Raw genomic sequence first — 14,773 nt, forward strand, 5'->3', positions numbered from 1 at the left:
TATTTCCAGACACTTGCACCTAACCCATTCTGTCAAACACATTCCACTGGGCGTCTGGATATTGTAATAAGAGTTTTCCCAAAGCCGCCTCCCATCTTTCCCCCCTAATTTAAGTACTGCTTAAATTAACAAGTGGTCTAGCACTATGCTGATATCCCCCCCCCAAAAAAACCCATAACTTTCCACTCATTAGTGTTTTAGCAACATTGTTTTCTCTTATCAAACGCTTCTGATCCAACACAAACATTAAACACATCGAACTTAGGTTCACACAGAGTAAACCCGCTGAGATCAATGGACCCAAGTTAGTCGTATTAATTAACTTCAATGGGTCTACTCCAAAGCATGGCTAATGAGGAACACAACCTTTTAATTTCTGACAATTCATGTGAGTAGCAACGAGCAATCACGCCTATAAACAAACTTTAGTGCTATATAAATAAATAAGTCATTTTTATTTGTGTTGTTTTTAAGGAACACTCAGAATTCTTGTTTTTAAATGGCAACTCAGGCGACTTGAAATAACCCAATTAATGTAGAAATCAGTTTGCAACTCCTCTTGTAGATTACAGCAGAACAGCAACGATTTATTAGTGCTAGGAGCCATCTGTCCGGAAGCAGCCAAAATTGCTAGGGTGTAGCCAGGCAGACTTTTTGCTTTTCCTTCAAAACATTTCTTAAGTTTAGCATTCTACCTGGATCCCAGACGACTCCTCTCAAATCCCATTCCTCTCCCCCAGGGAATCCTTAGGTCCTGCCTCCCAGATCCACATGATTCCTCCTTCCCTAGTAAGCTAGTTGGTTGCTTGAGGAGTTTGTTCACCCGGAGCAGCTGGTTCTGATGCAATTTCATCTGCTAGGGACACTCGATTGCGTTTGAAGAATCCAAACTGGAAACGGGGAAGAGAGAGGGGGGGAAACTGGTTTAAGTCTTGTCGGGGCATCCCATATCTCTTCTAAGGTCTGTATGATGGCAAAAGTGAGAGATGCCTACCTTAAACAGGACTGCTGCGATGATGGCTAAGAGCAGGATTCCTCCAATGGTGCTGCCAACGATGATGGGAATGGGATTGAATGGTGAAATCAGCTCAACTTCAGTGCTAATCTGCAAAGGAGAGGAAAGGCACTCAGAGTTCTTGCCCATAACGATAAGCAGTGCCCCTCAAATCCTCTGGGCCAGACTTGATCCCACCCCCCAAAAAAGAAATTTGCTAGTATGTTCAGGTGTTTAAATGTTGCCAAAGCATATCAGGGAAAGCGATACCTTATTGTGTGGCGTTCCAGATTTGAGAAGGCTGATTGTGCCGAGTAAGAACTCTGCACATGCTCAGAGGCACCCCTAATATTACTTCATACCATCTGTTGGGGATTATTTGGCTCTGATTCCTGCACTGCAAGGGATTGGACTAGATAGGACCCTGGAGATCCCTTCAAGCGCTACAATTCCTTTGAGTCTACATTTCTAGGATTCAATGCAACTGAATTCTGTGCTCAGTAACCAGCTCCACTATTTGCACGGTGAGGCACACACAGCGCGTCCAGCGTCCATGACATAACCATGCCCTGCAAGTTTACCTGACTGAACTGAAATTCTTCTGGCTGAAAAAACCTGGTCTCATCAACCACCGCAGAGGCTTCGCTCCGAAGATGGAGTTTCTGGGCCGTCAGCTGTAGGATCGATAGGCAAATTAAACAGATCAATAACATTTGGTCCTCAACGTCTCCCCTCTCCCTGGCACAACTCTGTAGGGCAAGAGTGAGGACTCTTCAGGCCCTCCAGATGTTGCTGAACTACAGCTCCCATCAGCCTTAGCAAACCTGGCCAAGAGTTCAGCAACATCTGGAGGGCCAAAGCTTCTCTACCTGCTACAGGGAGACACCCAAAGCCATCTAAATACAACTGAGGGCTCTTTCATTATTTTCCACCCCACAAGAATATTTATGCATTCTTTAAGATGCCGAAAACTTAGCACTTTACCCAGGCTGCTAACATTGGTCTGTGCATTGTCCATGACTGTGATTACTGTATTATTAGGACTTTAATATTATGATGGATTGTATATTATTGTTTTGTTTTATTACTAAAAATGTACACACTGCTTACTCAAAGAACTCTCTAAGCAGGGTACATAGAAAACAATGCCTAGAAGCACAGCTATAACCCATAAAGCAATTTTTTAAAATTAAAAAACTCTAATATATGTACAATGATTAGTATTAAAACACAAAACCAATTAAACTTTTTAAACCGATATAGGCAACTGAATTATATGTCTGGGTAAACTTGTTGCAATCAATTAAAAGAACAGCAATAAAAGGAGAACATTTGCCAAATACCAACAAGCAGGGAGGTTCCAAAAGCGAGGTGCTGCTCCAGAGTGTCCACTTTAATTTATTGGTTTACTGTTTTGTGCAGCACTTTCAATCTGTCCGATATACAACAGTATATAAATGTTTTAAAAGAAATACAAATGATAAATAAATGGTCAGGTGTGGAGATTGATTTAGGAAAAGTAATCTTTTTTTAAAAAGTCCTACTTTTCCAAGCTTCCGATGGAAACTTCCCCTCCAACCATATTCCTTACTGTTTGAAGGGAGCACCACTCACCTTGCTAGCGATGTCGTCTATGCTAAAATTCCATGAAAACTTGAACTTGACCCACTCTCCCCGAGAGAGATTGGCGATCAGGCACTGGAACCTGGAGCAGACAGTGGCCCCCAAGCACCCTCTCTGTCAAAACACGAAATACAGAGAACCTTGGGGTTACTAAATGTCCTTTCCACTCCAGAGGCAACTGTGTGTCTGTCCTGGGCAAGAGAGACACCCTTCTATGAACCACTGGCCAACCCTGCATTTTCCACAGGTTCTTACTGTGATGGGTCCCTTGAGGTCTTCAGTCTTGTGTCTTGTTCTGGGCAAGGGCATCGGACATGAGGATGGGTTTATCTGGAAGGAAACAGGCAATACTCTGTAGGGGTAAAGGTGGCACTCCTGTATTCCAGCCAGCCAGCCATGCCCTCTCCCAGGATATTCTAACCCCCAACTCTCACTCAACGGTAGGTCATCATTTCACATCCGCTGAGCTGGTCCAGCTCTCCCTGGGCTGCCTCTGGGGGTTTCCAGGCCCCACTTGAGGTTTTGTTGCTGCCATTGTTTGCAGAAGGGCTTGCAGGTCACCCAAGCTGCTGATACCACTTGTATGCGGACTGTAGCATTTTGTCTGAGTTCACCGCTGGTTTTTGTTTGATTACTGTAACTTGCTTTCTATGGGGCTGCCCTTGTATCTGGTCCAGAAGGTGTGCAGAACGCAGAGGCCAAATACCTCACAGGGGAAGTTATTGACAACATAATATTCCACTGCTGAGAGAGTTTGCACTTGTTGCTGATTTGCCAGCTCCACATTTCTTGTGTTAATCCACAAAGCCCTGATTTAACTTGGGCCCAAAGTACTTTAAGAACTGCCTGATCCCTCATACTCCACCTTTATCACAGAGACCACCTGAGGGGGCACTTCATTCTCTGATGGTTCCTCATCCCCCTGAGGTCCAGACAGCCTTTCTTAGGAGCTGAGCCTTTAGTGTGGAACTCTAGTGCCCTGTGGAACTCCCCACCACTTCGTCAGGAACTGTCGCTGCCCTCTTTTAGATGTCTTCCAAAAACTGTACTATTTAGACAGGCCTTCATAAAGTGGGCGTCTCTTTTTAACCAGCCAGTATTACTGATGTTAATTAGGTTTTACGGATATATATGGACTGACTTTTCTTCTATTTTATATGCTGAAGGCCATTCTCACATAGCTTATGTAAGTGCAGATTATAAACATTTAAATAATAATAGTAATAATTATATATACTACAAACAAGATGTATCTCCAAAGCACCCTCCCCTCCAAATCTATTCAACTCTCATTCCATTATCCCCTCTCCCACCCACCCCCAATTGTCCAGAAATCCCACCTCACACAACTTTGAATTTATAAGGTGCCTCCTTCCTCAAATCTTTTACTCACCACATCCCTGTGGGATGGGGTTACATTATAGGAGAATCCGACTTCAGTGTTGAAGGGGAGTTCAAAGGTCACGTTGACTGGAGTAGCGGTCGAATCCAAATTTCTAACCTGCCAGAACAGAAGAGGAAATTGGGGGGTGGGGGGTGGAAGATCAGCGGAAAGATGATAGAAGTTATTGAGTAGGTGGTCAAAAAACTGTTGGGGGGAAAAAACATTTCTTGTCAGGTCGCAAATGGAAGGAACTGAAATTGAGGCCTCTCCCTCAGATCTTAGTGGGCTGGGTGGCTGGGAGATGAGCCTCAAAGAGATTTGTTCCTGCAAAGCAGGACTGGGGAACCAGTGGTCCTCCAGCTAGAGTTGGACACCAGTTCCTATCAGTCCTAGTCAGAATGACCATCTGTCATGGAAGGTGGGAAGTGTAATCTACCAACATCTCGAGGCCACGGGTTCCCCATTCTTGCTCTAAAGTATGGACACAGGGAGACACGACAGGAGGGTGGACCGGTGTTTGGACTGTGTGGTTGTCTACAGAAGGGAGAAGAAGACACATTACCTCAAAGGCATGTGTGAGAGTCTTCTTCTCTGGCATCTTGGTGGAGAAATTGAGGTACGCCGTGGACGCCAGCCTGGGGGAGGACAAATGTTTATGTAGGTTACTGAGATCGCGTCCAGTATTAAACAGAATATTTTGCCAAAATTAACAGGGAGATGCCAGAGCAAAGGCACTCTGGGTTTGCTAAAAATCATGACGAATCGTGGGACTTTTCAGGCTGTAGGAAACTCTGAATTTTTCACTCTCTCTGTGGCTCCAAGGAGTGAGCCTTCCCCACCCCTGGCAATTTTTCCCCCAAGAGCTAGAACACATGATCAATTTTGTTGCTCCCAAGAGGAATCAAGAGGTTTCATGATGCATGTGTATGGCACCCCTTTAACTCGGGGGTGGGGGTTTACTCATCCTGGGGCCACATTCCCTTCTGAGGAACCTCCCAAAGGCCCCATGTCAATAGTGGGAGGGGCCTTAGACAAAAGTAGGCAAGGCAACAGCGGCAAATTTTATCTACAGCATATTGGCTAGTTTCTACAGACACTCACTCCCCCATCTCTATCCTTTGTCCAGACAAACAAGAGGCGTTATCAGGGTTCAAGATTTCAGCCATGCAAAACCACACAGGGTGCAAAGGAGGACAGTGTGCCTCCAAGGGCCAGACAGAGAAGCATTTGGCCCCCAGGCCTAAAGTTCCCCACTGCTGTTCAGCTGGAGATGCTAGAGACTGAACTCAGGTCCTTTGGAGTGCAATACACACACATTTCCGTTGTGCTATGGTTCCTTCCTGATATGTGATGTTTAAGGTCCAAAATGTACAGCCTCCTTTTGACCCTCCCTCATGGCTCTCCGTGGGGGACAAGGGTGTGTGGGTGTACAATTACCCCTTCACGATGACGTTGACTCGGTGCAGCACAGGTAGCCGGCCTGTGGCCGCATTGTCGCTCAGTGTGTCGTTCTCGTTCTCACTGGAAGGCCACAAGCGAAAGGAGAGTTAGTGATGGGCAAGGAGAAGTCGCAGAGGCAGACAGAGACACTCTGTGCTTTCCCCTACCTGTGGGCTCGGATGTCGAAGTAAGCAAAAGTGTCATTCCAGGAGTCGCCTTTTGAGGACTGGAGGGAAATCTGGAGTACGGCCTTGAGAGAACAAAAGGCAGCAATGGTTGAATCTGTAGACACACGGTTTTCCATTTCGGCTCTGTTACCCACCCTCATCATTCTTTCTTAAACTTTTTAATAAAAGCAAGACCGAAGGCCCATTTTCAATATGGTGGCACAGCTGATAGATCACAGAGGTCCAGAAGGTTAGAAGATGCCGGACCTCTAGATATATTTATTCTCATCTTAAAACTGATAATTTCTTGACTATTGGACATTCTCAGTAGAATCGAACCAGTGTTGGATCATTTAGGTCTTGAGAGTCGGCTAGCATGAGGGGGAGACAGTTCAAAATCCCAATGGAGCCATTGGTTCAGAGTCAAAAGCATCTGATATCAACAGGAAAGTGTGCTCTCTGCCTCCCACTTTCCCAGCACCCCCAAATTAAATGTTGTGTTAAGCCAGATAACCAGTTCCACGATTTCCATGCCTTGGAAGACGCATGGTGTGCAAATATTCTCTCAGTGCTGCTCCTGAGCTTCTTGAATTCCCTGTGTAAAGTGAAGAGACTGGAGGGGCTGTTGGGGAGCTGAGCCCTCTGCTGGTCTTGGAGTGCCAGCAAACATCTGACCTCCCCACCCTATTGAGTTGGCCCTGGCGGAAACCCAAAATCCGCAGCCTGTATGAATTGACAAGGCGCAGCAGATCTGCTCCCTTTGGCTTATTTTACATACAGGAAAAGGCAAAAGACTACTCAGACTCTTCAAATCTGACAGCCCTCTCTGTCTTCTTAGATATCACCACACACGCCGTGTGTGTCAAGATCCCCTATCCCGGCATATGGATGAGAAACGGGGGGGGGGGGGGGGGGGTTAAGAACCAAAATAGAAAGAGCAATGCAGAATTCTGTGCTTTTGGGGAACACCAGCAGCCCTGCCTATAACTGCATCACATACCACAATCTAACACCCTGTTTTCTTTCCTGTACCTTTTTCACATTCTTAAACTAACTCTCTCTCTCTCTCTCTCTCTCTCTCTCTCTCTCTCTCACACACACACACACACACACACACTTTCAGTATCTCACTCATAGCCCAATTATTCCATTTCACTCGCACATTGATTTTCTCAGGCTTCCACTTCCACTCATTACCTGGGTGCCTCCCTTGAGGACTGGTGGGTTGAAGCGGCAGGAGCTGTGACGGACTGACGCATTTCCTTGGGGTCCATGCATTTGGCAGGCCGGGGAGAGACGCCAATTGGACTTGAATGAGGGATGGAGGGGGTGTATGAATAATCATAAGTAAAATCACAAGTGGATTACAAAGGAGGAATAGAGATTTCTGTTCTTTACCACAAAGTAGCAGAAAACAGAATGAACAGGCAAAAAGGCTTAAGACAGGTGAGGCTCCCCACCACCTCCACCTTGGGTGAAACTGCATGGGGTCACATGCACATTTTTCCAAGGGGTCTTGGTTGTTTAAACGAACAGCAGCCAAGGGAGGCTGCAGTCTTGAACCAGGGACCAAGGGGACCGCTTAGTCTTTCCCCCTTGGGTCAACTCCCCTCCCACCCTTCAGAATTGCCCCTCATAAGCTCCTTTCCCCTCCCTTGAAAAAGATACAAGTCTCTGTAACTTTCATAGAATTGTAGAGTTGGAAGGGACTGCAAAGGTTATCTCATCCCAGCCTCTGCAATGCAGGAAGGCATTTTCTGCCTCCAACCTTCCCCAATCTTCTACTCTCCCCCACCCCCTAATTATTCATCCAACTCACCTGAAGAACGGAATGCCCTCGGAAGGACAAAACAGAAGAGTAGTAAAATGAAAGGTGTGGGTTGTATGCTGCCTCTCCCACGTTTTCAAGTTTCAGTGTTAAGTTCAGTATGAAATTTGGACTCAGTTTAAGACCTTTTGACCTGAAATTTATTGAGAGAAACGTTTGCTCAGTCTCCAGGAACTCACTAGTGAGACGCTAGGCAAGCTGGAAGTTCCCTTTGGGCAACATGGCTCAGTGGTTAAAGCACCTGCCTTGCATGCAGAAGGTCCCACGTTCAATCCCCAGGCAGGGCTGAGACAAAACCCTGTCCAAAATCCTGGAAAGACACTGCCTTGTCAGTGTAGACAATTCTTAGCTGGATGGACCAATGGCCTGAGTCAATAGAAGGCAGCTTCCTATGTTCCTAGGTCTCTCTGTCTCTTCACCTCTGTTTCTCAGTCTGTAAAATGGGCACAGTCACACCACTAGAGTTGTAAGAAAACGATGGTAAAGAATTTGACCTAATGATCAATGTCAACTTTGTTCTAGCTGGTGAAGCAGATCACCTGACTCCCACTCCTCAGCTCAAGGTGCCTGAAGAAAGCCAATAATCTGTGTGAGCCAAGAGGGGCTCTCGGAATCCCTGGTGTATGGGGAATTCTGGGAAAAACACTCAGGTTGAACATTAAAGTAACTGGCAAGCACGTGATTAAAGAGATTCACCCCCACATGTTCTGGTCTATTTCTTGGCTCGTACACTGCTTCATACTCGCCGAGAGTCACAACCCAACATCCCATGCAACCTCCGAGAGAATGGCAGGGTTGCACATCTTGGCTCTTGTTTCTGAGTAAGAGCATAGGAAGGATCCTGCTGGATCAGGCCAGTCACCCTCCACATCCAGCATCCTTTTCTCACAGTGGCCAACCAGATGCCTGGGGGAAGCCCACAAGCATTGCCTGAGCACAACAACACTCCTCTCCCCTCCTGCGATGTTCAGAAGCATTGCTGCCTCAGCGAAGGTCAGTGGCTGGGCACCACTGGAATCATAACATTTGCAGAGTTGGCCTTGCGATGCAGGAAGATGCAGCTGCCCCATAGGGGGATTGAACCTGCAACCTCGGTGCTATCAGCACTGTGCTCCAACCAACCGGGAAGGGGTCCGGAGGCACAGCATCTAAGGGCAGCAAAAAAAATATTGGGATGGCCCTCGTAGGCACAAAATAGGCTACTCACCCTGAAAAGTTAAAGGAGATTCGAAGATCAGATACACAAATTTTATCGGGGCCGCAGTCTTGCTTGAAGGGAACCTGGCAATATAAAAGGAAATGAGCATCCGTGGAAGACACAAGATCTACCCACTCTGGAAGATTGGCAGATGAAAGTAATGGACTATATGGAATTGGCAGAAATGACTGGCAGAATCCGAGACCAGGGAGAAGAGTCGGTGGAAGAAGATTGGAAGAAATTTAAAGATTATTTACAGAAACATTGTAAAATTATTGAATGTTAAACTGATGTTGGAATGAAACGAAGTGGTCTTAGTAATAAGGTTAAAAGGAATATGTAAAAAGGGATTGATATTAGATGAAAATTCGAAATTATAATATGTGATGACAAAGAATTAAGAGAAAAAGAGAGGGTATGGATTTGCTGAATTAAATATTGGAATTGGAATACAAAAAAGGGAGGTGTGAGGAAGTCATGAAAATAAGTAAATGAACTGTAAGATATAGAAAGAGGGATTTGTTTTTAATTGTTTTTGTTTTTCTTAGTGTTTGTATTTTTTGTGTTTTCTTTTTACCATTTTTGTAACTTTTTTCTTGTGGAAACTTTAATAAATATTATTTTTTTTAAAAAAAAGGAAATGAGCATCCGAGGGTGTTCCAAGGTCTTGTCTGGTTTCCCACCGGGAGGCTACCTGGAGCTATCCATGGTGCTACCTGCTTGGATTGCTGGGAGCTCTTCTAGCTTGCGTGAGTTTGCTTATCTGGATCTACCCTCTCGCTTTGTTTGGCTAACCTCATTGCAACCATAACTCTGCTTGGCCTGCCCCTGCCCCTTGGACTCTAAGCTCAGGTTGTTTAGCTTTGCCCCTGCTGGAATGTGGCTTCTCCTTGGTCTGACTTTCCTGACTGATTATTGAAATGGGATTACCAGTACGTGACCCTGGGACCCCAGGTCTCTGTGGCCAAGAGACGCCTCCTGGCTGGGGTCACTGCTTGGGCCAGACCAGGGTCATGTTTTGCTTTTATTGCATTTTGGGTTTTTGTGCTGAGATATATTTGAATGAGGCATGGTTGAGACATTTTAATTAATAAATAAATATTTTGGTAAAGTCTACAGAAGCATACAAGTTCTCTGTGAGAATGTTTCCCCCCCCCCCCTTATCTTTTCATCTACAGTGGTACCTTAGATTCTCAAACTTAATCTGTTCTGGAAGTCCGTTCCGAAACCAAAGCGCTCCAAAACCAAGGCGCGCTTTCCCATAGAAAGTAATGCAGAATGGATTAATCTGTTCCAGACTTTTAAAAACAACCCCTAAAACAGCAATTTAACAAGAATTTTACTATCTAACGAGACCACTGATCCATAAAATGAAAGCAGTAAACAATGTACTGCAGTCACAAAGTCAATCAATCAGTGGCTGAACTGGGTTCCACGCAGTCACAAGAGCCACCAAAACCAGAACACAAAATAAATAGCAAAAACAGACAGAACTCAGCGTAACATTCAAAACGGAAGTGTGGAACTCAAATCGGAAGCGTAACACTCAAATCAGAAGCGTAACATTCAAAATGGAAGTGTGGCGCTCAAAACGGAGCAAGTTCGGCTCCCGAAAAAAGTTCGCAAACTGGAACACTTACTTCCAGGTTTGCAGTGTTTGGGTTCCAAGTTGTTTGAGTACCAAGGCGTTTGAGAACCAAGGTACGACTGTATTTCTTTTGGTCATCATTGTTAAACAAACTAAGGCAACCAAGTTGCTGATTTCTATTTCCACTGTGTGTTCAGTATTTATTATTACATTTATAATACTTTCCCTGTGGCATGCACAAGGTTCCACCCCCCAGGCCCTGACCAGGCCTAGATCTCCTTAGATTAAGCAAGGTTCCTTCATTTAGAACATTTGAGGGCTGCCCAGTCAACAAATCCCTCTGTACTAAGTACTCTGGGATGAGCCGTTCCTTTGACGGAGGAGCCTTGTCCTAGGTCCTAGGAGATGGGCTTGAGGGGAAATGGCCAGGAAATAAGACCTTGATCTCAGTGGACAAATTAGTTCCAGGGTCCAGGACAGGGCGTAGGTTCCTTTCAGAGGCATCTGGTTCCCCCTTGGCCGTAACATCCGCCCGCAGCACAAGTGGAGAGAAGGAATCATCCAGGCAGAGCTGAAAGACAGTAAAAAAAAAAAGGGAATCACAAGTTTCCACCCAGCCAATACATTTCTCCCTGAAAATGCAGTGATCATTCCCACAGTAATGTTTCTAAATACTGTGAGCTTCCCAAAATCAGTGTTTCTCCAACAGGTAGGTTATTTACTGTACAGTGGTACCTCGGGTTACATGCGCTTCAGGTTACATACGCTTCAGGTTACAGACTCCGCTAACCCATAAATAGTACCTCGGGTTAAGAACTTTGCTTCAGGATGAGAACAGAAATCGTGCTCCGGCGGCACAGCGGCAGCAGGAGGCCCCATTAGCTAAAGTGGTGCTTCAGGTTAAGAACAGTTTCAGGTTAAGAACAGACCTCCGGAACGAATTAAGTACTTAACCTGAGGTACCACTGTATCACTTTTAGACCATTGTAGCTGTCATGGCTTCTACCAAAGGATTCTGGGAGCCAAAGTCTGGTGAGGTGCTGAGATAATTCTGCATTAGATATACCTAGCACTACTACTACACACACACACAACTACAATTACCAAGGGCGCCATATTTCAACCTACTGGAGCATGGAGAATCTTGTCGACGCAGATTGGCTCAGTTCCAACCAGGATGGTGTCTGAGAATGTGGAAGCCTCATTTTCTAGCGTCAGGCGTGATGGAGACTGCTTAGCATCAGACCGGAGAGTAAATGAGATCGCAGCTTGCAGGGCACCTATTTTCTTTCCAAAACATACAAACAAACTGGATCACAGGAGCAGAACGAACTAAACATTTTGGCTGTCCAAGATGTACTGAACTCCAGCTCTCATCATTCCTGCCCCATAGCCATGCTTGCTAGGGCTGATGGAAGTTGTGGTTCAGCAACATCTGGAGGCCCAGGGGCTCCCCATTCCTGCTCTAAACGGGTCTCTGGAGTCACTATGAACTTAATGAGAGAATCTCTGAGAAAATGAAAGTCAGAAAGAATTGTTGATCTTAAACATAATTTTTAACGCAAGAGGGAATGGATAAGAAAAATAAGTGAGAAAATAAGCAACAAGAGTCAGGCTGGGAGAACAGGATCTAAAGAAAAATGATAAGATAATGAGCAGCTGCAGAGAGAATAAGTGAGGGAAAAGGAACAAACAAGTCCACAAAAAATAAATAACACTGAGAGGACTCATAAAAGAATGAGAAGAATAACTAAGCAAAAGGAGAACTGAGATGGTGCCTTTACCGTGGGTCCATTTTGTGCTGATGAGTTTTAGGTTGAAGCAAAGACTGGTTTTCCCACGGGGGGCAATTCCTGCAACGTTCCCGCTTCCACACTTAGGGTCATCCAAGGGGATCCAGCGATGAGAGAAAGTCAGCGAAGAGTTGATTGTGAAAACAGGACGAGATCTGGGAGGCAGGGGATAAAAGGGGAGGCCTGTTCAAACTAGCAGCTGTCCAAATTGCCAGCAGCCCTGGATCAGGCCCAGTCTGGAACCCAGCCCCACATTAATTTCCTGGAGCAGGAAGTGCCCCACTCAGACTCCACATAGCTCTCTGTGCTTCATATTCAGCACGCTTGGTCTTTCAGCTAACGCAGGGGTCAGCAAGCTTTTTCATCAGGGGGCCGGTCCACTGTCCCTCAGACCTTGTGGGCGGCCGGGCTATATTTTGAAAAATATAAATACCCTGCAAGCCGGTCCTGCAGCTGCCTCCGGACCTGGAGGAGAAACTCACTCTGCACGTGCTCAGGAACACGTATCTGCGCTGCCCGCTCACTGGCATTGTTGACAAGCAGCAGCTGCTCCATCAGCCCATCCCCGCAGAGCTCCCAGAAGGTCTGCACCATGCGCTGTGGTCCATTGTCTGAGGCCAGGTCGGCGGGCAGGCCACGCACTCAGTGCACCGGGCAGGTGACGTGCAGCTCACCCTCCAGCTGCTCCAGCGTGGCCACCGAGCGTACCACCACCATCAGCACCGAGCCGGGCGCCAGGCGCAGGGCCAGCAGGTGCGCCAAGCTCTGGCTGAAGCCCCACGATGCACCCTTCACAATGCTTCTCTGTCCATGGCCGCGCCGGGTTTACCTCAGCCGCAGGCAAAGAGGTTTTAGATTGGCTGCAGGAACTTCCTGCAGCCAATTCGAAGCCACACCAGCGTCGCCACCTGCCCAGAGCCGTCCGCGGCTTCGGATTGGCAGCAGGAGCTTCCCACCCAGAAGCAGTGCCAGCATCGCAGAAGTCAGTCCCTGCGTGGCAAGGCGTCCACAGCACGAGAGGACTGACCAAGTGGGCGGCAGGGCCCGCGGGCCGGATTTATGAACCTGGTGGGCCACATCTGACCCCCAGACCTTAGTTTGCTGACCCCTGAGCTAACGTAGCCACACTTCCAGCAGCCTGATATATTAAGACCCTTCTTCTTCCCCACCACATGGGGGCAGTATCACAGCTGGCAGGAAGGTGTAGCAATTGCCACAGCAGGCCAAGCCATGCTCAGAAAAAGGCAGGCAATTCGGGTGCACCAAACTGACGGCCAGTTGGCCAGAGTACACGCAACAGGTTTGTGCAGGTTTTTAAAATCTAGTTCAGGATGCAGAATTTGGAGGCAGATGGGGAACACACATTGCAATTATGTCCCACCCTTTGTGGCCTACCCACAATCCACTCCCATTACCGCCCTCGCCCATGCTTACCGAAGCAGCACTGCGCTTCCTAGCGCCCCGACAGCCAGGTCAGTCAGTCCATCCTTGCTCAGATCCATTCTTCCTTGGATGGACTGTCCAAAATAATGGAGCACCAGAGAGAGAGACTTGGCAGCAATCCGCTAAATATGTTGAGGGGGAAAGAGAAAACAGGGGAACAAGGAAGCTTAGGGATCCTCAGCAGATGAGGTAGACACACCCCCAGTTCAGCTATTCCACCTGCCCATTTCTACAACGCCTTTGTTTTAGACCCAATTAAGAAAATATTAGCCAATTAATCAATTCCATTTTAAGTCCTTTAAACGATTCATTAATTAAATCTGCATAGGGCAAACTATAATAGTTTTGAAAAAGGACACACACTTTCTTTGTGTGTGTGTGTGTGTGTGTGTGTGTGTGTGTGTGTGTGTGTCTCACAACAGCCAGAATTTATAAAATGTGCTGTTTAGTTACTGGATGCAAGTTGTCACATCTATTATTATTGTTGTTGTCGTTTAATTATAGAAGTACAGATTCTGCATTAATCTGTGCAAAGATGATCTGGGCCCAATACTGGGGGGGGGGGGGGTGGTGGATTACATCTGTCATTCAAAAAGGGAGTGGTTATTGAGATTATGTATTGAACTGGGCTTCTATCCAGACCTGGCTGCAATTGCTTTCCAACAACTCTGTTGCTTTACTGCTCCCATTTCACCAATGATCAGTGGAGACTGATTCAGCAATCGGCTCGTAAGAATTCAATGGAGAGATGTGAAGGGACTGAATCTGTACTGTCTGCATCAGGAATAGGATACCGATGCTCTCCCCCACCAAGCCAGCATGGCCATTGGTCAGAGACGATGGGAGTTGTGGTCCTGCGTCAAAACAGCCCAAACCACCCAAAACGGCCACATTCCCCATCCCTGGCCTAGCTCTTTAACCATTGGACCACCTTGCCACACACAAGCAGACAATATATGCACTTGCTGTTCCAATATATGCACTTTTGACTCTCAGGCTCACCTGGCTGTGGTGTTTTTTCAGCCTGCCTGCTTCTCCCAGGAAGATGTAAATGGCCCCACGATCTTCATCCTCCATGGGGGCTCCGATCGCCACATCTGCAAAGCCATCCCCGCTTATGTCCCCTAAAGCGCAGAGTGCTGCCCCAAAACGGCCAAAGCTGCTGCCAGGATCCCCACGAAGCGTTTGGAGGGAAACAAGGTGACCCTGCCGGGAGGCATGTGACTCATTAACATAGTTATACCCTCTCCAACTTCCCATAACCAAATTTCAAGGCGGCAAATATATTTGGCATTAAAACGACTCCAACATTTAA

General features: G+C 46.6%; 1 protein-coding gene across 2 annotated transcripts in view; it reads right to left on the reverse strand.

Moving 5' to 3' along the window:
- Positions 1-434: 434 nt before the first annotated feature.
- Positions 435-14,773, reverse strand: part of LOC307201852 (integrin alpha-X-like) — a 36,120-nt gene continuing 21,781 nt past the window's right edge. For both annotated transcript variants that reach the window (XM_079951339.1, XM_079951340.1), the window contains exons 14-30: positions 14,461-14,664; positions 13,450-13,580; positions 12,007-12,170; positions 11,351-11,502; positions 10,662-10,793; positions 8,644-8,717; positions 7,428-7,569; positions 6,806-6,916; positions 5,609-5,691; positions 5,439-5,522; positions 4,564-4,636; positions 4,011-4,118; positions 2,873-2,947; positions 2,609-2,731; positions 1,576-1,668; positions 995-1,105; positions 435-890 (exon numbers count right to left, since the gene is read on the reverse strand). In XM_079951339.1, coding sequence (XP_079807465.1) covers positions 795-890; positions 995-1,105; positions 1,576-1,668; positions 2,609-2,731; positions 2,873-2,947; positions 4,011-4,118; positions 4,564-4,636; positions 5,439-5,522; positions 5,609-5,691; positions 6,806-6,916; positions 7,428-7,569; positions 8,644-8,717; positions 10,662-10,793; positions 11,351-11,502; positions 12,007-12,170; positions 13,450-13,580; positions 14,461-14,664 — 1,956 coding nt within the window. In that variant the 3' untranslated portion in view covers positions 435-794. The remainder of the gene's footprint in view (positions 891-994; positions 1,106-1,575; positions 1,669-2,608; positions 2,732-2,872; positions 2,948-4,010; positions 4,119-4,563; positions 4,637-5,438; positions 5,523-5,608; positions 5,692-6,805; positions 6,917-7,427; positions 7,570-8,643; positions 8,718-10,661; positions 10,794-11,350; positions 11,503-12,006; positions 12,171-13,449; positions 13,581-14,460; positions 14,665-14,773) is intronic.

The sequence above is a fragment of the Podarcis cretensis genome (genome assembly GCF_951804945.1).
Source record: "Podarcis cretensis genome assembly, chromosome: 13".
Lineage (NCBI taxonomy): Eukaryota > Metazoa > Chordata > Lepidosauria > Squamata > Lacertidae > Podarcis > Podarcis cretensis.